This window comes from Melanotaenia boesemani, chromosome 9 (genome assembly GCF_017639745.1).
Source record: "Melanotaenia boesemani isolate fMelBoe1 chromosome 9, fMelBoe1.pri, whole genome shotgun sequence".
NCBI classification, from domain to species: domain Eukaryota; kingdom Metazoa; phylum Chordata; class Actinopteri; order Atheriniformes; family Melanotaeniidae; genus Melanotaenia; species Melanotaenia boesemani.
Genome location: NC_055690.1, coordinates 22,059,751 through 22,085,181, shown reverse-complemented (window position 1 = coordinate 22,085,181; position 25,431 = coordinate 22,059,751). Strand labels below are relative to the sequence as shown.

Genomic DNA, 25,431 nt, shown 5'->3' with positions numbered 1-25,431 from the left:
GCATGATGTAAAAATAGATGCAGGAACACAAACTGCGCTCCCCTGAAACTCCTGGAGGCAACCATGTGCAAATGGGTGTTTGCTTATGGACTTTCTGTCTGCCTTACAAAGAAAACCCCCCCCCGGCCTCTTCCATTTCTTAGTCAACAAAATTGTTCATGTGATTTTTGTTCTTTGCAATCTGTCCCTGCTCACGAATGTGGTGTCTTTAATGGACAGACATTCAAAGACAGGGAGGTTAACTGGGGTCATCAAAGCTATGGTGCAAGTTCATTTGTCAGTCTTGGTGTTTTATGAAGCAGACATATGTTTACTAGTTTAAATAGCAGTCTGTTGTTCTTATGTTTATACTCCTTACAAAAGCTGAATTTTCTAAATCTCTGATTCATGTTTCTGTTAAGCCTTGAAACATGTATGTTTTATAATAATAATTGGGAGACTGTGATTATATGAACCTATGGCCCAAATTGACCTTCTTTATCTTTGGTAAGGACTATGTGATAGAAAAAATTCTTCCATCCATTTTCTATACCACTTAGTCCAGTTCAGTGTCACAGGGAAGCTGGAGCCTATCCCAGCAATTGGCAGGCGAGAGGCAGGGTACACCCTGGACAGGTTGCCAGTCCATCACAGGGCCAACACAGAGAGACAAACAAACACTCATACACAGGGAGAATATAGGGCATGGGAAATGACATCTCTGCACATTCTGGAACTGGTAGTGTGTCCCACTTTAGGGTCTGCACACTTCGAAGTGCGGATTTGTCAGCCACATAATTCATCGCGGTGTGCAAAGTACTGTCCCAATTCACACAATTTGAAGGACCCTCCGAATCCCCCCCCCCCACACACACACACTTCGTTTGGCCTCAAACGAAGGCTGCTGGTGATGCATCCTTCGCGGCCTCTTTTCTCCCAGAATTCATTGCGCACGGTGGCAAATCAGAAACCGAGCTCAGAAGAGTACATTTTAGGTTTCAATAAAATTTTGTCAAAGTACTTAACTGTTTTAACATCCGCTTAAGTGTCCTATGAGTAATTTCAGAGGTTTAAGTAATTCAACATCCTGTGTTGTTGCTATGGGAAATTCATGGGAAAACAGCTGTTGGATTGTTCAATTTTATTTCAGCTTGATCCCTCTTCAGTATTAATCATGTTTAGTTCATAAGGCTAACAGTACCTTTTATGAGTTCCAATAATCTTTGAGCAGGTGTGTCTGAGTGCATTATATCATACTAACCTTTGGTAAACTCCAGATGTCGATAACTGTCTTCTCTGTGCCAGATATCCCACTGCTTTGGGCTTTCTTTTGATAGGCGTCATGCATTATGCGTGGAGAGGAGAAGTGGGCAAATCACTTGTCGGTGTGTGTGCATGTATCTGTGATCCGTGTGATGATCCACATTGAGCGGTTGCGAGTCACCAATAAAGCTAATAAAGATATTTCTTAAAACAGGAATTAGGCATCCCAGTGAGTAAGTATTCAAAACAACATTTTATGTAGGCTAGCGGGACTGTTAGAAAACCTTTAGAAAGAGAATTTTGCATAATATGGTACCTTTAAAACAAGTGGCCGGGAGGCAGATTGGGTACATTATTTTAATATTAATACTTTACTGCACACCACTGGCATGTATGTATGTCTCTCTCGCTCTGTGCATTCCTATTACAGTTTTTTGCTAAATAAAATCAATATTTAAAAAATTTTGTCAAAGTGCAATTGCAATTTGCAGGTGTTTCCATTAAATGGTGTTTAGCACATTAGCCCTTATTCTCATAAAATCTCGAACCTGGAGGCTCTACTTTGAGGAGGATGGAGATTTCAAATTCTTCGTAAAACTCTGTATTTCGCTGGATGGCAGATTTTTTTCTCTTTATTTGTAAAAAAATTTCTTACTCCTCCTGCGTCTACTCATACCGCACCATCTTTACTTAAAATGAATTGGTCATGTGACCCTCTATGTCATGTCTGGGGTTGTGTAAATTTTCCATTACAGTTTTGCAATATACTTCTATATCAGCATTTTGACAGTTTTTTTTAAATTTAGGTTTTTCCATTACCAGTTTTTTATTGGGATATTTAGATTTTGCTCAATTCTTGGGGTAAAGGAAATGCAGTTTATTTCTCTCTCTTGCTCGCTCTCTTTCTTTCTCTTGGTTGAAAGCCACAACTTCTATCAGATAAAGTTAGCTGCATTATTTTTTTTTTTTCTTACCATGTCCTAAGTTTTTGGTTGTTCTCCAGCAATTCATGCATGCATGCATGCATGCATACAGCCATTTGTTGCAAGCACACATTATCTTTTTATCTCATATGGTCTGTTCCGTGGGCTATCTGTTAGTGCTCAGCATTCTGTAAATGGCTGAGTGCATCTGCAGAAGGTCTGTTAGCAATATGGATCTGATTTTGCCCCAGGACTCGGACACAGATGGACTGACCATGGTAGCAGTCCCTGTTATCTGGACCATTATGCCATATCAATCATTCACTGTCCCCCATAAAAAAAACCCACACAGAAAAGAGCCATTGTGCTGGATAAACTTTTACAGTGCGAGAAATGATGAGAAATGATTTGCACCTGTGCTTTTATTACTGTCAAATCATTATCCAAAGTTTTTACCTCTGACAAAAATATCACTTTATCTCCCCCCCTTTTTTTCTTAGCCTGTCACATAAAAAAACACTGGTGTTTAGTTTAGTAAAAATACACTGTATTGACTTTATGTATGAGCACAACCCTGATCTCCCACATGTATTTTATCCTTGTTCAGTTATGGTTGATTATGCATGGCCTTGGAGGACTATAGATAAAAATACATTTTGACTTTACAGTAGCTTAGTCAATGAATCTTGATAATCGATGTTTGGTAGAAAATCCCTAAATGCCCCACACACTGTAAAGAAGAAGTGTGTGGGTTGTGTGTTTTGCTGAGTAAGCCAGACAACTGGTTTTTCAGGGTTATCTGTTTTTATGTCTTAGTGTTTGTGTGTATACACATACACCCTTTTATTATGAAGAATAGTGAATATTTGTTAAACACAGACAGCAACGACACAGTTATGGCCAGGCTTATTCTTTCCTGTGAATCCCTTTATAATGTCTGTGGTTAGGTTCCCCTTTGAAGTTTTCTCATGGCTTAATAGTTGATCCCTTCTGTTGTACTCTGAACCTATATGAAAGTAGACAGACTCCCCAAGCCCCCACCCCCCGATGAACTACTGACCTGTTTCACATAAAAAATGGTCTGCCTTATAATAATCAGCAATACAAGAAGCTTTGAAAAGAATAAAAGTTGGAAATCCATTGAAATTTTACTCATTTTCTATTATAAAATTATGCGATGAATTGTGTGTTTAGAGTGGTGACTGTCCTCAAGGGACATGCTTCATGTCTCAGTAGCCAAGAATCCTCATCAGTCAAACAAGAAAAAAAAAAAAATGCTAGTGCTAGTGTAATGATATTCTCCCTTCTGTGAAATTGAATTTATATATTTGGAAACACGAGAAACTGCATTGCATCTTTCCATCTGTGAAAGATAAAAAAAAGCACCTGATTGTTCCCAATTAGAGGACCATAGAGCAAGTGATGATAAAGTTTCAACCCACTATGGAAATGGTAAAGCAAATGACACACTTTTTTTTTTTTTTTTTTTTTTTTGGAACACTTTAATGTTGAGATACAATGTCCTTTCTTGAAAATATGTTAATGACACAGTGATCTACACACTTTACAACAAAACCTGAATCAAAGTAAAAAAAACAAAAACAAAACACTGTACTAATTTGTTCATGTGATGAAACATATACTGACATCTTTATTAATTTACTTGCAAGTGTGCTGCTACAGGAAAACAGTTATTTTCCTGGTCATTCTTTCTCACTGCTGGGAAATGTTTTGACAAATTTCTGTTTCTTTTATTAATAATGATGTTGAAAATAAATGTGGAAAAAGTCCTATAAAGAAAATTGTGTTGTATGTATGGATCTATATGAACATAAAGTCAATATTTGCGCCCATTTACGGACCATAATAAAAGTGTGAACTTGTATTCAGGAAATGTGACACTGGTCTGCTAATAACTTAATTTTAAAACAAACTAGTTTCAACTTCCTGTCCACTTATACTGCGACTCACTTGAGAGTGGCAGCAAAGAGGTGACAGAGAGGAGTAAAGCTTGTCACATAATTCTCGAGGCCTCTAGAACAAGAACAGTTATTTTTGATCCGATCAGTTCATACTCCACAAGAAGCTTCAGCTGAGAATGGGCAGGAATTACTGTGGAGGGTCTGTCCTCCCTCACAGTAAAAAAGAAAAACTGGAGGAAACCCTTATTATCATGATTATTCTGCATTAATTAGTTTCTCAACACTAAATGTGTAAAATCACATGAACACTCCCCATAGGTCTTTAAGTTTTATGTCGATTCTTTTTATGCCGACATAATAAAATAATATAACAAAAAAGTAAAGTAACTAAGAAGTCTCATTCCAACTAAGTCTCCTCTATTGTGTGAAGAATAAACAAATTCTACGTATTAACTCTGGATTTCTCTGAGAAAATGGATGAATAAACCATGAAAAAGACCACTACTTGCACTTGGGAGACTTCTTTCTGAAAACTGCATTTAAAAAACATGGTTTTGAACTTTTTTTTTCAACCTTAGAGAATTTAAAAAGACAGGAAAAACATCTAGGTAGCCTTGACTTTCAGCTGTTCATTAGCAGAATTGTTGTTGTTTGATACATAAATAATACTGAAACAGCAGAAATAAAGAAACAAGACCAGATATCTGGAATTAAATACTTCATTATTATCTTTTTTTATGGACTATGAATTCTGCACACTGATGACTAAAAACTATGGCCTCATACTCAGTTGATTATGTTTCAACAGCAAATCTGTCACAAAAGACGTATATAGATTTTTTTTTTTCTCATCTTTACAATGTAATGTTCAGTGAACACGTCACTGAATATTACACATTACATGTGACCAATATAAGTCATGTATGGTTACAAAACAGCAAATAATGCGACATTTAATTTCAGTGTTTCATTAAATGAACATTAGCATCATTTAACCAAACTACTTTGCATTTACCTTTAGCATTATCCTATTCTTGCTGTGAGCTGCTAGTTACCATGCAGACCTGCTGGTTTGCTCTTATATTCTGTAGCTATTTTCATCTTCTTTCTTGTATATTGGAGTGGAAGTAAATTAACTTAATAGACACATACCTACTGCATCGTGGCATCTTCTGTGCATCACTTCTTTTATTTGTTGAGACACTTTCTTGGACATACCAACACACTTTGGCCCTCCTCATTGTTTTTCTAAGACTTGCAGCAGGTTGTCAAAGGTGTAGATAACCTCCTGCTAACCTTGAGCTGTAATGAGGCCTGCTAGTGTTGTCATGGGGATTCAGATACTCAGACGCTGCGGGGGGGTCTGTTCACTGTACACTGACCGAGAGGGCACGGGGGCACAGACTGGTTTGACAGATTGTGCCCCACCCCCCTACCCTCTTCATATTGGCACCTCAGTGCACTGCCTGCCTGTCACCTTGTTATAAGGAAAGGAATATTTTTTTTTAATCAGGCATCAGTAAATTCAGTCTGTCGTTGCTCTTATTTTATTTTGTTTTTCTTTCTTTTATAAATATTTTACACTGAAGGGTGCAACTGGAAGACTTTAGTAATACAATACAAAACATTTATCTGTCAATAAGCAGTTTTTGCATGACTATTTATTGAAACATCTTGTTTTTTATAGTTTAAAAGATTTAGAATTGCACATTTAAAACTGATGAAATCTCCCCAAAAAATTAGGCAGGCCACTTGTCTTAAGACACGAAGAAAATTAATATTAAAGTTAAAGGTCTACTATCAGAGCTTCATCAGTATGTTGACGATAACTAGACCTGATAACAGTATATGTTATCTGTCAAATGGCTACAATTAGTTTTATGTGCCTGCTAAGGCTAGTTTAATATTTTAGACTTGATTTAAAATGATATGGAGTAATAGTCAGTCTGAAATTTAAGTCTCACTTCTGATTGTCTACAACAGCAGCATTACTAGCTTGTGAGCAAGTGAAACATGTCTCCCCAGAGAAGAACATCTTTGCTGAGGAAAAAAGGAGCACAATAAATAATTCACTTTTCTGCACCCTCATGAGAAACTAATTAGATTGAGAAGAAAAGCCTTAACTGTGATGTCTGTGTGAGCCTCATTAATAACTCTTTGGAAATTGAGCTGCTGCTGATTCTGCAGTCGTAAACCAGACCTGTATGTGTTACTGTGTATGTTAGCAGTGTGTGCATTATAGGAGGCAGCTCAGGAGACAACGGGAAGCGTGAAGGCAGCTTCCTCTCATGGTTTTTAGCGTTGCCTGTCTATTGTCTCTCTTATCTGACTATCTATCTTAACATATTTGAAATAGTAGGACTGCTACACATTGCTGCTGCTTTTACCTTCCCCTTTGTGTTGGCTTTCTGAAAGGAACAGCCAGTGTTTGAGTACAGCTTGTGTGTGTGTGTGGTTTTGTTTTTTGTTTTTCTTTTCTTTTTTTCTTTTTTTGTACCTGAAAAGAAATTAAGTATAGCATCAGTAGCCAGAAGCTTGCATGGCTGGCAGGGATTATTCTTGATGTCCATGATTTAGTCAGCCATACGTTTTTCTGTGTACATTGATTATGATTGGATGTGCACTGACTTTCAGTTTTCCCACATCTGCACCATTGGGGGGGACATCCACTCTTGTTATTTGCCCACAGCAGCAAGAGCTCATTATAGAGACTAGACAGATGTGCTCTGAGTTAGTGTCAAATGGGTGGAGAAGGCTTTGTGTGTGCTGTAAGAGAGAGAGAGCTGGAAGGTATGCTGTTATAGGTAGTGCCAACTCTTCAGCTGAATTTATGCATGCAAAGCATTTTTATTATATGTTGTGATAGCAGGCTGTGTGAAAAGCATGTTGAATTTAAATCTTTGTCTGGCACCTTTCCTGAATGTGTTAATTTTTTTGTCTGTTTCAGAGGTTTGAATAAATCTCCATTATGCACGTTTGTCATGGCAGTTTAACAACTATCTTGTCTGCTAATCAGGAAGACTAATTAAGGTTTCTCTTTGTCTCTTTCAGAAATCGAGCAATAGCCGATTATCTACGCTCTAACGGCTATGAAGAAGCATATTCCACTTTCAAGAAAGAGGCGGAATTAGATAATGTGAGTAGATTAAGGGTTGCTTCATACATCCGTACAGCCAATCAGACCAATTTATACAAACAGAATGTCTTGATTTCCACTTCCATTTCTCATTTTAATCAACATGTTCTTAGGTGTGATGAGGAGCACCTGCAGCCAATTAGGATGCTATGTTTGACTGGAAGGACCATGCTCTTTGGTTTTCCCAACTGAGCTTAAGAGAAGCTTTTACTCAGCTGGAGATATTACATTATCCAGGTCCTTATTATTATTGTACCATGCTATTCCTGTCCTACGTAAAGGGATGACTTAATGAAGTGCTTTGTTTTTAGTGCATAATATAATGATATATTATTATATATCCTTTATGTTATGCCCGCTTTCATTTTAAATTTGAACCTTATTCTTCACATTACCTCTTCTTTTTGCTGGCTCAAAGATGTCCGTGGTAAAATTAAATCCCTCTATTTTTTAATGTCAAAATACATGATTTATGTTGATATTTTTAGAAGTAATGCAGATGCCATACAGTTTATTTAACTGTATGGTCACTGCAATTAAATGGGTTCCAGTCCTTTTGAATTGTGTTATTACACAAGAAGTGTTTTAATCCACCAAATAAGACTCAATGGGATGGAGAGGGAAAAACATATTCTAATACAAACTGAAGGCAGGTGTTTATTATTGTCATGTTCAACAAACATTTGAGAAGCTCCACATCTCATTGACAACCAGTTATTACTGATATCTTATATCGCCTTTATGTGACACCCTAGCTCTGAGTCCTCATTTATTCCTCCTCTACTCAGTCTCCATGTGGCAGGCGTTTGGAAGGAGGCTGAATAATAGATGAATGGCACAGAAGGATTGCTGCACCCTGTTGGGTTTTAGCACTCAGGGATGCACACCTTGATCGGACCAAGCCAAAAAGCAAAGTAGATTTTAGCTCCTTTTGCTTTGGGCCTCATTATTTGGCATTCATTACTTATTCCTTTAATGTCTTTGTGAATTAAATGCTGCTCTTTACCTACACCCGTTGTGGCTATTTGAGCAGTAGTTTAAGATTAATGTGTTGCCAGCCTCTTTACACTAAATTAAAAATGAGTACATATTTAAGAAAATGCACATAGCTCCATGCAGACAAACACATATGTACATGTTGATTATCCACAACAGATATGCTGGCAGGCTGCACAAAGTCTGGCACGTTCGGTTCTTTGTGTCTTTATGTGTGTTGGTGTCCAGGCAGATGGCAGATTAGATGGTTGCAGACTTGTCAAAACTGGGTTCCATGGTCTCCTTTTATGTTTTTCTTCTCATAGCTTTACATTTATTTATTTATTTATTGTCATGTTGATTTAAAGATGTTATTATTGTCATGCGAAATGTTAAATATATGTATTGGTATTTCTAGAATTTGTATGCTTTGTTTTCTATTTGAGGCTGAGGAAGTAGCTGTGAAATGGGAACACAGTGCTAATTTTCTCCCTCACTGACACTCGTGGCTGTCAGTGTGCGTTCTTTAATGCTTTGATAGGTATTAGGGCCCTCAAGGCAAGGATGTGGTGGCACCAGAACTGTTGCTTGTAGATTTAGGCTCAGAAGATGCCATCTTTGATTTTGAATGTTTCCTACTTTTTATCAAATTTATCATTATTACAAATAGATAATATAGATAAATTAAAGGAAAATATGGTGGCTCTCGTTTTGAAATATTACAGTCCTAGAGTGTGAGTGTGTGTGTGTGTGTGTGTGTGTGTTTTCATTGATGACCTTTTAGAATGGTCCCTAAATTTAGTAAAAGTCCTTTAATCATAGGTATTCTGTTTAAAACAAATGTGCCTTAACTTTCTTTAGCATTTAACTTCTAAGTTTAGTTTATTTTCTTTGTCCTAAAAATGGCACTTTAAATATGGCAAGTTAAAATATGACAGCAATTATGGATATATAATGTAAGGTTTTTAAGATTGAAATGGACAAAGTAGTGGGAAATAGGACTGAGCAATATATCGAGATTTTCAAATATTTCAAAGCTTTTTCACACGTGATATAGAATGAGGGATTTTCGTTTATATTGGTGTAGTTTTGTTTTGCATTTTGAACAACTGTATTTTTGTTGTGGTCATTCAAAAGTATTTTAATTTGTTTTGTTTTAAGACCATTTCATTTAATATGCAGCTACTTTAATTTCAGTTCATTTGTTTTAATGCACATGTGCTGCTGATCCCCAAAAGTGCATTTAGCACTCAGTGCTGTAAATTAGAACTGTCTCTTTGGTTACTTGACAAAAAAAAATTATATCAAGATATATGTCATATGTTGTGATTCAGGTAAAAAATAACAAGATATGAAATTTAGTTAATATCACCCAGCCCTAGTGGGAAATTAATAATTAATGTAGATAGAAAGAATGTCACTACATTGTTGGTCTTGGCAGCAAGAAACAGACTGTTGCCATGTCCATTATGTAAAAGGTAGTGGCCAGCTTTAGGTATTAGCCTGCAGGTGCATTCAAACTTGTGTCTGCCAGGACTGGCACAAGTTAACTTCCATCGCTGCCTCCTATACTGGCTGTGTGGCAGTAAGCTGCCTAAGCCTTTCTGCAGGAGATTAGCTTGTGTGAGAAGGATTAGGACTAGTGTGTATGTTTTTGTGTATAGAATATATGTGTTTATGGGTGTATGTGTGTGTCATACAGTAGGTTGGTAGTGTCTGGCAGCCAGCCTTAGCCTGTAAGGGGTGTGTAAATAATTCCCTGTTCTTTCTTACTATAGCCAAAGACCTCAACATTCCACCCCAGCTGGTTCCCATCCCACCGGCCCCCCTGATTATTGCTAAGCCCACGACTTTGATTGGCTTTCTTTGCCTGATATCCCCTCCTTTCTCTGCAGAATGAAGAACTGGATAAGAAGTATGCTGGTCTTTTGGAAAAAAAATGGACCTCAGTCATCAGATTACAAAAGAAGGTTTGTGGGTTTTTCTTCTTCAAAGAATGCTTGTGGGGATTACAGTCTTGTGAATGGTTCGTGACATTACTGCAGAATTCATTATTGACCCCATTGTAAATATGTAATTTGTTAAAAGTATAACCTTGAACAAAGATAAGAACCTCAAAAATTTGTTTTTATGTACCTCTACATTCTCTCCCTTACTGTAATGATCAAGATATGGGTTATAAATATTTGTATGTATGACTAACCTGAAACCTTGTCCACTTTGGACAGGTGATGGAACTAGAATCCAAACTGAATGAAGCTAAAGAAGAGATCACCCTGGGTGGGCCTGTTAGTCAGAAGCGTGACCCCAAAGAGTGGATTCCACGCCCACCAGAAAGGTACGCCTTGAGCGGCCACCGCAATCCAGTCACCCGCGTCATCTTCCACCCAGTCTTCAGTGTCATGGTGTCGGCTTCTGAGGATGCAACAATAAAGGTCAGTGCTGCTTGATGGTAGCGATGCTCCTTTAACAAGGGATTTGTTTCAGAGTCTGCTTCAAATGTGGATGTGAAAAGCAACATACTTTAATATTTTTTTTTATTGGAAAAGGGATTTAAGATGTTTTTTTGAGGGTTTTCAGACAATCTCTTGAAAGTTCAAGTTCAATTAATTTTATTGTCCCTAATGGGAAACTTATGTACAGACAGGTACTCACAATATCAATATATTAAACAATAAAATCCACTCGCACACATCTAACATGATTTTCCACTGGAATTACCAATAAAAAAACCACTGAGGAAATAAAACCACTAAAATGAAAATATAGGAAAGGATACACCATTTGACCCTTAAATAATTAAAATTCTCAAGAGAAAACACTAAAAAGAAATAAAAACACTACAAAAAAGATCAATAAAATCATAAAAAGAATAAAATCATCTGTACAAAGGAGTTTTTCAATCTGCTTGTTTTTAGTCTTGGGGTTCTGAATCTCAGACCTGAGGAAAGCCGTTCAAAGTCCTTATGTGCAGAGACCCGAGAACCCACAGGTTCTCCAGGTACTAAAGACTGTAGCAGGTGATTTTACTGATAAGGTTTACTTATGGCTGAAATTGTCAAGAATCCATAAACCCTGATCTGATGTGTTTTATCAGATCTTTTGTTTTACCATATCTTTGCGTTGTTTTTTTTTTTGTTTTGGTTTGTTTTGTTTTTTTTTGCAATTTCTACAGAACCAAATAGTGTACATACAAGATGTTTTTAGTACAACCCTAACAGGTTACAAGGTGTGTTTTCTCAGGGTAAAAACAGACTGGATTATTAGTATATCAGTATTGTTTAGTTTCCCAAATGTAACATCATAATAAACGCTCCATATAAATAATGTTAGCTAAAAAGTCATTTGTAGTAGCAGTATTAATGTCAGGCTCAGTTTATTGATGTTGTGTTGCCGAGCTAAATTTATACTTTAAAATGGTTATGACGATAAAAGATGATGATAGACTGGATGGATGCGTTGTCTTTTGTTTTTTCTGAACAGTGAGTTCCGATTGTTTCATGTATTTTATTCAGATGCCTTTTTTCCCAGCATGCACAGATGGCACAGTTGTCACCCTGTAGGGGTAGGATTTGAGTATGCTAATGTTTTTTATGTTTGCACTAAAATCGGACACATACAATTGTGCAAAATTCTCACACATAAATTGCATGTCTGGCGTATTTTCATAAATATATAACATTTCTCATTTTGGGGCTTTCTGGAATTTAACGTTAAGATGTACAAGTTGTAGCTTAAGGTAGTCAAAACGCATCATATGGTTTTACAGGCACACTGCAGTTTCCTTTTGTTTGTTTTTCACGTCTTTCTCACATGACCTTAATGTGATTCAAGCTTGAAATGGAAAGTGGTCTTCTTAATTAAGTCCTAGCTTGGTGCAAATCTAACATTAAAGCTTTTAGTCACTCTTGTATGAGCGTTTCCTGCTGGGGTTTCTGTGTTTGTGTGTGTGTGTGTGCATTTTCCCTTCTTCATTTCTCTGACTCTTTAGATGCTCACTGGATTACACAAGTATATCTTTCTGTGTCATCTATGCATCCCTAGATTTCATATATAAACTCTATGGTCTGCCTCTGGGCTATTTTTGCCACACCATCTCCCCACTGTTTCCCTGCACAATGCCAATCCGCTGCTGAGCTGTTTGTTATGTATATTTTATTCATGAGACAATATTTGACACTTGTATATTTCCTCTACGGCTACACCCACACAGCAGGGATCCCTCTTCACATTTTGGCATAATCTTCCAAATTGCCATTTGCCACAGTCTTCAGCCCCGCCTCTCAGCACCCTCCCTCATTTATCTTCCACTTAAAGCATTAGCTGTCCCACCGTGATTACCCACCCTCAGCCATCCATCCGTTAGGAGCAGTCATGTCTTGGCTCAATATAAAAAAATCAGCTTTGCTTTTCTGCTTTTTTTTTTTTCTTTTCATCGTTTCATTTATCTGTGGCCTGGCCGAACTCCCCCTGTGTCCTACCTTTCTCCTGATGAGCTCTGTTCAATTTTTAAGGAAAAGAGCAGACCTTGTGTTCTTCACACATAAGCAAACGTTGAGAAGCTTGTCTGCTTTCATTGCGGATCATTGTCACCATCTAGGCTGCCCAGCCAGATAATCAGACTAAAGCGTCTGTTAATGTGCTCTTGTCCGGGTGCCAGTAGCTGCATTGCTTAGTGTTAAGTCATTAAGAGGAAAGAGCATCTAAAATTGTTCTCTTTCAAAATAACAAATGTTCAACCACATCTAAAACTATGGAACACATTCTTTTTTTCATGCATGTTCCATGTTTGTGTTTACTGTGTTGGATTGTAATGCACTCCTTAAAGGACTGACAGCTGCCTCTTGTTAACTGCTAAAGGTCAGTTTTCTGCACAGTGGTGCTATAAGCTGACTTATTTTTGTAATTATTGTCATGCTGACATATAAAAATGTAACTGTAATTTACTACTGGCAGTCATTCAATTATGCTTACTTTTACTTATGCATTCCTTTGAAGCCTTTGTACTTGAACCCTATTTGTGCACCGTTTTTGCTCGACAGTTGCATATTAAAGGGACAGTGCACTCAAAAATGTGTTTTTTTGAGTTGTAAACAATACATAATTACTTAATTGTGATGGAAATCACATATACTGTTGATAAAAGTTGTATTTTTTTTTTTTTGTTTATTTTAAAAATGGGATTTTGTGGGTAAAAAATGGTTAAAAATGCCCTCTACAGGGTACAACCAGGTTATGTTTTTCTTGACAGAGAGGTTATCTACGTCACAACAAAATTTGAAAAACGCCACAGCCCCTCCCTCCAGATGCAGATAGGCGGGTCCTCACCTACCAGGCATAGAAAACCATGCCCACCAGCACATATGAAGGAATGTGAATTTATATGGTGTAGATTTGCTAGTTTCAGACTTCTATTGTTTCCCAGAGTTTCTGTAATGGGACAGATTTGTGCTTTTGAGGGGTGTAAAAGTAACACTGGACTTTATTATTTACCTGCTGATCCTCATCTAAGGAGAGACAACAGCTCAAATCTTAGCAGCGACAGCTTACAGCAGCACTTCCTGCAGCTGCCACAACCTGCCGCGAGTCTCCACAGCTTTCCAGAGTCTGCTGAAGCTGCTGACAGGCCAGCGTTAACAGTGCTAACGGCTCAGACTCATACAGTTCAGGACCACCTTGTTAATGTGTAGCTAAGGAGATTCCGAAGGGGAAAAGTCGTCCACCTCGAGGACCGCTCTGTGGCGTAGTGGATGCTTCACGTCTGTTTATCAGTTTGGAAGTACTTGCCCACTCTGAGCTAATAAAATTGTTCCCACTCGATGAATGAAAGCACAAATGTTAACAATGGCATTTTGTTGAGCAATGGTTCCTACTTCTGTACAGAGGGATGTACAATGTAGCTGAGTTTGTCTGGGCAGAGTCCTGCACGGGTCGCGTTTTACCTACTTGCACCAGCCCGAGCCTGTTAGGATGATTACCAAACCCGACCTGTGGATATCTTTCAGTGAAATCTAGACCCGACCTAACGATGAAGGATATGAAACACAACCCGACCCACACCTTAACATATTGTAAATACATCCCAGTCCCTCCCTTCATTGCATTACTTTTTTAAATTTGTTCATATATTTAAAGTGACAATGTTGTTTTCATTTACTATAAATAAAAAGGGAAAGATAACAACACAGTAAATATTGTGAAAACAGTTGAATTGTGATGTGACTTCTGTGACGTCAAAGTTGGATGAAATGCGGCATGACCATTCAGATGGAGGTCACTTTGACACAGATCAGATACATATCCAATCTAGGACCACATATGAAAGTGGCCTGGGTCAGATTTTTAAAAAATCTGATTCACGCCAGTCAGATTGTCATTAAAAAAAAATCCGATATGATGCACATATGGGCAAAAAAATCGAATTTGAGTTGCAGTGTGAATGGAGCCTTAGTGACAAAATGTAAAAAGACTGCTGCAGAAGGGTTTCTTCTTCTGTTAAAAAATCTTCTGGTAAAAAAATCCTTGTGTTTGTCATCTACTTAATGTATTGCTTATTGTTACAATATTTGGTTTCCGATAGACCACTTTCTCTGAGATTGTTCTCATAGTAACATCTTTGCATTGATAACAATAAAAATCATGACCAACCAAAAGTTTCAACAACCAATAAGCAACTTTCAGAACAAAAAAAATCTTTTAATCACCAGCATCAAAACACTTAATACTAATGAATAAAGTAATGTGTGTTGAATGATAAGGCTAGTACAAACACAAATACTCACACCCCCTCTGCCCATTCACTTGCTACCTCTTGACCATCTGCAGCTTCCTTTTGAGTGGGGGTAAAGACCCTTCAAGATGGGGGAGGAGAGGGTGGTCTCCTGTCACCGTCTGCCCAAAATCCTGTCACCCTAAGAGAGAGGCCAAGGAGGGTTTATCCCTCAGTGACAAACCGTCTGTCTGCTCAAAAGCCACAGACTCAACAGCTTTCTCAGGCCGGAGAATCTGGCTTACTGCTGTTCACGCCATATTCTGTTTCTACTCACATTTCAGTGCCACACGGTACATTAAGCTACCTGATGGCTTTTGTCAGGTCTAGATATAACTGCCATTAACATTAACAACTATGAACACAAAGATTGGGTATTATTTACAAGGGTTGTATTGGCATAAGATGAATATTAAATCTTTTCATGTTTGGTTTTGAAAGGTATTCAATTAGCATGTTTTTGTGGGGACTATAATGTGACTTAATTTGGTAGTTTTACTGTGTTTTTTTTTTTCTTCTATTGCTGTTGGAGTATACATCAAGGTGTTGTAATTGGGTTTGGGAAAGGGACACATTTTAACAAAGGAGCTATCGCATGCTTCTAACACTGATGTACAAACTGTGGTTTGTTGTGTTTTTTTTTTTTATAATGTTCATTAGTGCCTTAAAATATAATGACAATATATGTTGTGCTCTTCAGGTGTGGGACTATGAGACAGGAGACTTTGAACGCACACTGAAAGGCCACACAGATTCGGTTCAGGACATCTCATTTGACCAGACCGGCAAACTGCTCGCGTCCTGCTCTGCAGACATGACTATCAAACTGTGGGACTTCCAAGGCTTTGAGTGCATTAGGACCATGCATGGTAAGAAGATAAATCCGCTTTCAGCTGTGTATGTGAACATGGCCTGTTATGCTTCACAGTCCATTGCTTTCTAAATGTTGGTTGACTATACACAGTGCTCGGATGGTACCACATCCATTTAGCCCCCAGTTCATGCCACTCTATGCTGACATCAGCAAACAGCTTCCACAGTCATTGTCTTAAGTACTAAATCCATTGTTTTTTTTATTTTTATAGTAAATTTTTTTATTACTAAATTGCTGCATTATTATATTCTGCTAAATAAATGGTGGCAGAATTATTTACATGGACTTAGGCAATACTAATTTACAGTTTTGTTAGAATAATTTGCATGAGCATCTCAAACTTCTGCTATTAGTTGCAAGACTTTGTTGTAAATAAGGGAATTAACTTCTGACACACTTCCTCAAACTAATGAGCTGCATTCACTGTGCTGAAACTATTTGTGCATAGATTACTGTCTAAAACAAGATTAAACCTGCTGTTGAGTTTTGTTCTCCAACATTTCCTGACATTTTTTAAGCTTAAGTCTGATTTTAAATTCACCTGCTCACATTTCTGTCTCTTTTGAATCGACACATTTTTTTAAAACCACAGCTAACTGGTGGAGTAGATTAGTGCTGATTTGGACAGCAGTTTAATTATCCTCTTCAGCATCAGATCAGACTTTTTTGTGCAGCTGCCACCCATTAATACAGCCCCATGGCATGTGCACATAAAAACACACACACAGACAGTTAAGCTGGCCTTTTAGAGCATGCTTAATGTTGTCTTCATCTTTTTAGCAGCTTAAATATGGCCTAGTGTCTAGGTAATTAGGCATCTCTTATTCTCTATGGAACAAAATAAACCCCAGGAAATTGACTGCCTGGCTAGTCATTTAATTGCCTAATTATGACCAAATCCATCGTTTTCACACTGTTTGGTGCTGAAGATGTGTTGACACTGAAACCGAATCTTGATTCGATTTGAAAGGACCATGTGGTGCCATTCGGCAGGATTAAATTCCATTTCACACCAGATTTTAATCTTTTTTTTTTTTTTTTGGATTGTTTTGTTCATCTCTTACGAAGATGTGTTTTGTTCTTTGTTATTTGGCAGGACATGATCACAATGTGTCTTCTGTAGCCATCATGCCCAACGGAGATCACATCATTTCTGCCTCGAGGGATAAAACTATGAAAATGTGGGAGGTGGCAACTGGGTAGGAAAAATAAAACCCTTAAACCATTCTTAACATCGGTTGTTTTTTTTTTTTTATACTTCAGATTGACATTGTGTTTTTATTCATTAGATCCACTCTAAAAACTTGATTTTTCTTCTTTTTCTTTTTTTCTTTTCCTTCACATTAGCTACTGTGTGAAGACCTTCACAGGCCACAGGGAGTGGGTCCGTATGGTACGACCCAACCAGGACGGCACACTGATTGCCAGCTGCTCCAATGACCAGACAGTTCGGGTGTGGGTCGTGGCCACCAAAGAATGTAAGGCTGAGCTGCGGGAGCATGAACACGTGGTGGAGTGCATCTCTTGGGCACCAGAGAGTGCCTATCCCACCATTCTAGATGCCACAGGCTCTGAGGTAAAGCACTGGTAGTAGTGGAGAATCTGTTTGTTTACTGAAGTTGTAAAGGCAAAGGCAAATTTATTTGTATAGCACTTTTCATGTACAAGACAATTCAAAGTGCTTTACATAAATCCTTACAGAAAGCAATACAAATGCATTAAAAAATAAAAATAAACAAATAAAGATTAAAAGAAATGCAATTAATGAAATAAAATTAGAAGGAATATGCTAAAATAAAATAGATAAAATGCAAGAAATAAAGTTAAAGACAATATTAAAACATGATTCCAGCTTAAAAGAACCAGATGTAGATTTTGACTTCTAAATAAAAACTACTGAAATGCAGCAGAGAACAGGTGGGTCTTCAACCTTGATTTAAATAAACTGAGTGTTTCAGCTGATCTGAGGCTTTCTGGGAGTTTGTTCCAGACATGTGGCGCATAGAAGCTGAATGCAGCTTCTCCATGTCTGGTTCTGACTCTGGGAACTGATAAGAAACTGAAACCAGATGACCTTAGGGTTCTGGTAGGTTCATAATGGGACAAGAGGTCACTGATGTATTTTGGTCCTAAACCATTCAGACCTTTATAGACCAGCAACATAGCTTTAAAGTCTATTCTCTGACGGCGCTGCAGCCAGTGTAAAGTTCTCAGAGCAGGACTGATGTGGTCCACTTTCTTGGTCTTAGTGAGGACTCGAGCAGCTGAGTTCTGAATCAGCTGCAGGTGTCTAATTGATTTTTAGGTAGAACTGTAAAAATACTGTTACAATAATCAAGCTGACTAAAGATGAATACATGGACTAGTTTTTCCAGGTCCTGCTGAGACATCAGATCTTTTACCCTTGATATATTCTTAAGGTGATAGTAGGCTGATTTTTTAATTCCCTTAATGTGTTTTTCAAAGTTAAGGTCCGAGTCCATCAGTACACCCAGACTTCTGGCCTGGTTGGTGGTTTTTAGGCGTATAGACTGAAGCTCTGTGGTAACCTTTAATCGTTTCTCTTTCGCGCCAAAGACTGTGCTGTGGATTGTCTCCTGATACAGGTCACTTGGTTTTTGATGACGTCCATTTGGAAAATTTTTAGCAGGGGGTGAACAGTTTGAATCATGAAAACACAGCAGACAGTGGACCAGTATGAAATCAGTTCAAGTGTGATAATTAACTGTCAACGGTGACAAATTAGTGCAGCTAGAAATTTGAAACTCCAGAACAAATAAGACCATTACTGACTGATAAACATAGAGCTTTCAGTCACTAGAAAGTGTGCTGATAGAACTGGTGGGCTTCCTCAAGTCAAAGCAACCCAAAAAGAAAACTCATGGTTGTGTCCTGAGACTAAGTTTGTGCCGTGATGTGTTCACATTAGATGATGTGTGTTTTCTTTACACATACAAGTGTCAGTGGATCTTACACGTCAATGCTCAGACTGACAGCCATGTGAACCCAGCAGCTTGAAATAAAGTGTGTTTGTGTCTGCACAGACAAAATAACCACATGGCCTACAGTCATCCCAGGTCTCCCGTCATGCCTTGTGATCTCCAGTGTTTCCAATTGTAGCCTGAACAGATTAAAATATTCTTTTACCCTTGCAGCAGTTGTTGCAGACTAACATGTGCTCTTGTTTTTTTTTTTGTTTTTTTTTTTAACTATATTGTACTTGCAGTTAGGTGGCAAATGACTGATTAAAGTGTAATAATAGTGTTATTTACCACAGACATACCTGCAGCCAATTTCCTTTCACATGGGGAAAAAAAAAAAAAACTAAAAACAAAAAAACATCTCTTCCTCATGTAGTAGTTTATACAGTTACCCTGTGGAGGAAGAAATGGATGCAACTCTATTCCCAGGGTGTTTATAGTCTGTTAAAATACAAAAATCCTGCTTGTATGTGCTAATTTTGGTATAAAAAAGGATGAGACAGCTGTTATCTTAGATGTTGCACATATGCTCTCTAACTAGTTGCCTGTAAAGTTAAATACTCAGTGTCTGCAAGGAGGTGTCTCTGGGATATTAAGCTGCCCTGTGTGTTCTGGTCCAGTAACTGCCTTATTTCTATACTCTTAATAAGAACAGAACAAAACACAGCTGCACTGAAGGTAAATCTACAGATGCACCTGCCTCCCCAGTCTTCATTGTAGTTGTGCTTAGTAAGCATGTAATGAATGTTGACTGCAGAGAGCCAGGCACAGCTTCTAAACATCTTATTACTGGGTTAATCAGGCTTGAGTGCCACAGTTTATTTAATCAAACCCCCACCTCTTTCTTTCTGCTAGCAGATGAATGGATTTGAAATTTGATTTGTAATCAGATTATTCTTATAGGGAGACAGGAAGTGATACGATTTGTGGAATTTGTTCTTTAATTATTCTACAATTAACACTTTTTAGGCTTTGGACAGAATGATGCTGACAGTCTGAGACTGTCTGCAGCTCCATTTTAAGGCTGCTGCAGCCTCATGTCTCATTTGTTGAGATGTGGTGGAGAAGCAAATTTCAAGTGCTGAGTTGTAAATATTTAACTAAAATAGAAACTTATTCTGCTTTTTTAATATTTTGAACATAGGTTTCTCACACTGTTGAAGGTATGAGATTGTCAAAGCATAAAATATTTTCTTCAGTTTTGTAGAAACTACAAATAATGATTCAAACATTTGACTGATAACTGATTTGTTCCCCTCTTTGTATTGTCAGACCAAGAAGAGTGGTAAGCCAGGTCCCTTCCTACTGTCTGGCTCCAGAGACAAAACCATTAAGATGTGGGATGTTAGCATTGGCATGTGCCTTATGACACTGGTGAGGACCCCTACTTGTTTTAGGCCTTAATGCAAATATTTATATTATTTATGTCTAAATGGAAAGTGTTCTTCATTAATTAAATTATTCCTGCTTTGTTTCACAGGTTGGACATGATAACTGGGTGCGTGGGGTCCTATTCCATCCTGGTGGCAAGTTTATTGTGACTTGTGCAGATGACAAGACCTTACGGATCTGGGACTACAAGAACAAGCGCTGCATGAAAACCCTGTGTGCCCATGAACACTTTGTTACCTCTCTGGGTAAGCAACCCCTTCACTCCACAGAAATCTTTGTTTTACCAGTTGGGTCCCTGAGATGCTGCAGAAACCTCACTGTTCACAAGCATCTGCTTTAGTAAACAGAAAGATAATTGTAACATAGCTCCTCCATCAGAATCCTCAGGCTTGCTGGCAGTCAGGGTATAAGAGGTAGACAAAGGTAGATTTTTCCTACCTCTCCCTGCTCATATCAGCGGCTTCTCAGCAGATCAAGGCTCAGGAATTCTCTTGAGGAACTCATGAGCCAACTTTTTAGGCATGCATTTGAAGCCCCATTCTCTTAAATCCCACTTCAACCAAAAGGCATTGCTTTGAGCTATTGACTGTGATGTGGAAAACACAAAGCACCTTTGTTTAAAATCACTGAAGGGGAAAAACTCTTCTGAGTGTTGGCATGTTCTGTGTATTGCCCTAACAAATAAGTAACAAGTGATGTTACACCATTTCCAGGCTCTGACACTGAAAGAATTAACAGCTACGTATGTAATCCCATTCACCAAGTTGTGAGGGACCTAGTTGTTAAACCAGGAACTGCATGCCAGTTTGAACTCCTGTAAAACTGCAGTTTCAAAGTTTTAACTCTCAATATGTCAAAAGTTGTTGATATATGCTCCTCTTTTTAAAAAAAAAAAAATGTTGCTTTTACATTTTGAAATGACTAAAAACCAATAAGCCTGATTATTGATTTGTTTTTTGTTTACTGTTCCACTCTTAAAACTGTTAGTGATTCAAATTTATACTGGGTAACATAACTATTTTTGACAAAAAATATAGTGAGTGAGCCTTTTGACTTGAAGAGAAATATGTAGCATTAATTGTTTGGTTACACTGATCAACATTTTTTATTTATCTATGTTCTGTCTTTAATTTGCAGATTTCCACAAGGCTGCTCCCTTCGTGGTCACTGGGAGTGTAGATCAAACAGTAAAGGTGTGGGAGTGTCGTTGATTTGGACCTTGGAGGATTGGACCACCACCCTGATTACCCAGGCGCTCCTCTGGATCCAACACCCCTCCTGCCATTACAGTGACCCCTCTCATTCCACCTCCCCGCTCCTATTGCCTAACCTAAACTTCACCCCGCACATCTTCACCTCCTCTGGCTGCACTCACCACCCTGGTTATTTACCTATTGCGCTCTCTGGTCCAATAACTTTTGTTCTTCTGTGTAAATTATTCCTGGATGTAGATCGAGCTATTAAATGTTACACAAAAAAGTATTCTTGCATGGTAATCCAAAATTGTATACTGTAAATTTACATAACGTTGTCTAGACGTACCATAGGTTTAACACGGGGCTGAGCGTCTGTCACGCAGCCTTACCAACCAACCGAAGGCAGATGTTTTGACTGGGTGTAAACGTAGGGCACTAAAAAACGATAATTTAAGAAATGACAGTGTCTTTATGTGTAAGATTTATTTTGTCTATTTTTTTATTTAGTTTTTTTTCTGTTATTCCTCTCCTTCACTGTCGTAGTCTGTTGGCGCCTAGCTTGATGACACGTTCGAGAGATAAGGCAGGAGAAGCATATATGATGCGATAAGATGTCTGTGGGGCTTTGTTATTCAGATAATCTGTAGCTTTATAACATCACTTCTCAAGTGTGCATACCATTTCTCTTCATGTGGAAGTAGGTAATATTTTAATGGCTGTATATACAAATGTTTCAAATTGTTGTCCTTGGACCTGGGGGGCTTTAACAGCTTTGTACTCTTGTCATGGTGGCACATGAACCACTACTAGGCTTTTGATAAATTCTCTTTAAATATTAGTGGCTTTGTGAATAGCTGTGCTAAGCTTTTTACAAGAAGCCTGAAGAACAGGTTAGCTTTACTGTCAGAAAGCACCCTGGGTCACTGCAGCACCTGACAAGGATACCACCTGTTTGTCTTGTAGCACTTAAAGAAGACAGTTGTTGCTCACTCTGAGATTATTTCTTGTGACTTCACATGTCAGACTCGTTTGAGCTGAATAATCTGTCCACTTCCTGCTCTTCCCCAGTCTGCTATGAGAGAATTTGGTGCTGCACAGGAACATGTAAAGTTTATAGATGCTCAGTTGTCCCATGGTGCCACTGAAGCATCAAAGAGACTCAAAGAAACAAGACTTGGCGTAAAGATGAACATAAATGAAAAGATGAGTCAAAGTTAGCCCCCCGGTTTGATACCTGGGATGTGCAAAGATCTCTTATTTCAGAATATGTTCTGCAGAAAAATTTTTCTTTTTTCTGTAAAAAGAGATAGGAAATGTAAATTTAGCTTGTTATGAGATTAGGCAGTTTTGTATTATCACACTACAGGATGAACTGGATAAGATTTTGTGAGGAAATGCTAGCTACAGACATGCCAAGTGATCTGTTTGTCTGTGAAGAGGTCACACGAGAGCTCCTCACTATAAACAGAAACTCCTGGATCTCTGCAGATTAACCTCACAGACCACTGTACACTTGTGCAAACATCTTCTGAGCGGCTTTCCTCAAATGTTCAGCTTTTTATCTTGGTGGAGCTGAAACAGGCTGGATAAATAAATGTAAACCAGTCTATGCTGTAGAGACAACCATTCCACTTCCTTTTGCAGGACAAAAAAAAATCTTGCCTCAAACTGTAGCTGAAAAGTGATTCATTATTCTTACACATCCCTGTTTTCGATAAAGCTCTGGTCATTTAATGGCGATCAGAGATATCATTAAAATTTAATGATATTGATAAAAAAAAAAAAAGCTAAACTTATAAGTTCCGATTAGCCTTTTCATTCCAGTGCAGTTCTTGGCTAATAAAGAATCCAACTGCTTAACTTCTTATCTTAGCTTCTTTGCAAAGTTTTCCTCTTCCTGTGTGTACTGGATGTGGTGATCTGCTGCTCAAGCTATTGCTAGTGGCTACTGTGAGCCTAATGTGACCTGTTGATGTAGCACTGCTGCATGTAAACCTGCATCCAGATGCAGAGCTGTCGAACGTATTCTTGTAGAAGCTCGAAAACTTCGTATCAGACTGATTGGTTTATGACTATAACATCTCTGTGTAACTACAGTAGTTTGAATTTTTTGGAAATGTGCTCAAATGCCTTTTGCTGAGTTGGATGAGCTCTATTGAGTCTCTGAAACAGACAAAAAAAAGCAGTTAAGCACATCTTCACCACCCCCCCCCCCCCCCCCCTTGTTTGATGGCTGGCTTGATGAGTTCAGACAGCTCTGTTGTTTGGTTTGTAGAGAGGCAGATTTGTTGTGTATGACGCTACTTGAAAGAGGTTTTACACCCTCTTTCTTTTGTAAATGCAATGGGATTGTGGCAGACTAGGATGCCCCAAAGGAGAAATCCTCTTTCAGGGAATTTTGCTAATGTCTCCCTTTGATGTGTGCCCTGTTAGAATGGTCTTATTTTTTTCTATAAGCTGTTTTCTCTGTCCAAACTTCCAAGGCAACGCCTTTGAGTGAAGAAAGAAACGGTTAATTTTGTAGTTAAATTTGGCATGATTAATGAAGATGCCATTGTGTTAAATGTTCTAGTAGAAGCCAAAAATGGAGACATTTGTCCGTACAATCTGGTACATCTTGAAGAAGTCGGCCTCCTTGTTGGTTCAATATTGTGACCAGCCTGTGAAAATGAGAATAGTCCCCTCATAATCTTGCTATGACATACCAGACCGTCACATGTAAATTAAAAACGTATTCCTTGGTTTTACTCAAGGAAGGTGTTTAAGAAGAGGTCAGGATGATGTTTATTTGTTTATTTTCTAATAATCAGCAGAGGGAAGGAAGGAAAAACCCTCTTAAACACAGATGTTGCTGTTGTACGCAACTGTTGGAAGAAATCCCCTTTTGCCATTCGCAGGTCCCAAGCAATCCCTGTGCTGCTGTGGTCCGGTGGCTGAAGGGACCAACAGGCAGGCTTCGACTGTCTGTGGGTCGTTTCCCCCGGTCTCAAGTCCCTCTGTCCTCTGTAAGCTGCTTGTAAACCACACCCGAGGGCTTCAGACTGCACAACAAGCGCCTACAGGAGAGCTAATGATGTTTTCGCCACTACTGGTCTCACTCTTCACACAGCAAACTGTTAACAATATACCTGGATGTCATTATTGTTTGCAATATAATAAAAGAAGAAAATCTGCGCCTGTGACTTTTTTTTTTTTTTTCTTTCGTTTCAGTCTGCAAGTGTGTGCTTGATATAAAAATTTGAATAGGACAGCCTCAGTTATAGAAACAAGTCTGTGAATCTGGACATTAGAAGCGCTATTGGAGCGATAGTCGAAGTTGGGAAGGGCTATTAAAGAACTTCCAAAGACAGATGAGTCCCAAATAGAACAAACTGTTTAAATTCAGGACTTGCTTTTCTTCAATGGGCTGTCTACTCGGCGATAACACCATGAGGGCAATGTTCAATCCTGCAAGAGGTTAAAAAAGAAACCATGGGTTACTGGAAAGTGTCTGCAGGAATCTTTACTACTTGTACAAGTCTTTGTTCGAGTGTACACTGTTAAGACAATCATTGAATAAGATCTGTGTTACAAAAGACCATCTGGATGGTCCATAACATTTATGCAACAATGCTCAATGGATATATCAGAGAGAGGTTAAACTTTGGGTGAATAAGCACTACACTAACACTAAAATATCCCAGTGAGAAGCACGGTGGAAGGAACATGGTGTAGGATGCTTCACATTCTCAGGTTCTGATTACCTTCCTGTCATTGAGAGAAAAATCATTTTAAATGTGTATCAAGACATTTTTCAGGTGTCTGGTCAGACGTCCATGATCTGAAGCTTAGCAGATAATGGATGGTGTAAAATGATGAGTGAACATTCATATAAGTCATTCAACAATGGAGCAACAGAAAAAGAAAGATTAAGGTGCACAACTGCGAAGTCAGCTTTTTAACTTCAACCCAGGTAATATTCTATAACATGACCTAAGAGCTCAAGCAAAATATCACTAAAGCATCACTGAACTGTTCTGAT

The 25,431-nt window shown here is 38.3% G+C and overlaps 1 protein-coding gene across 1 annotated transcript in view; it reads left to right on the top strand.

The window, feature by feature from the left end:
* pafah1b1a (platelet-activating factor acetylhydrolase 1b, regulatory subunit 1a) overlaps window positions 1–24,583 on the top strand; it is a 39,278-nt gene extending 14,695 nt beyond the window's left edge. The window contains exons 3-11 of the mRNA XM_041994555.1: window positions 7,139–7,223; window positions 10,094–10,168; window positions 10,427–10,633; window positions 15,668–15,836; window positions 16,938–17,040; window positions 17,189–17,417; window positions 20,095–20,196; window positions 20,303–20,459; window positions 21,352–24,583. Of these exons, the coding sequence (XP_041850489.1) occupies window positions 7,139–7,223; window positions 10,094–10,168; window positions 10,427–10,633; window positions 15,668–15,836; window positions 16,938–17,040; window positions 17,189–17,417; window positions 20,095–20,196; window positions 20,303–20,459; window positions 21,352–21,425 (1,201 nt within the window). The 3' untranslated portion in view covers window positions 21,426–24,583. The remainder of the gene's footprint in view (window positions 1–7,138; window positions 7,224–10,093; window positions 10,169–10,426; window positions 10,634–15,667; window positions 15,837–16,937; window positions 17,041–17,188; window positions 17,418–20,094; window positions 20,197–20,302; window positions 20,460–21,351) is intronic.
* Window positions 24,584–25,431: the final 848 nt, after the last annotated feature.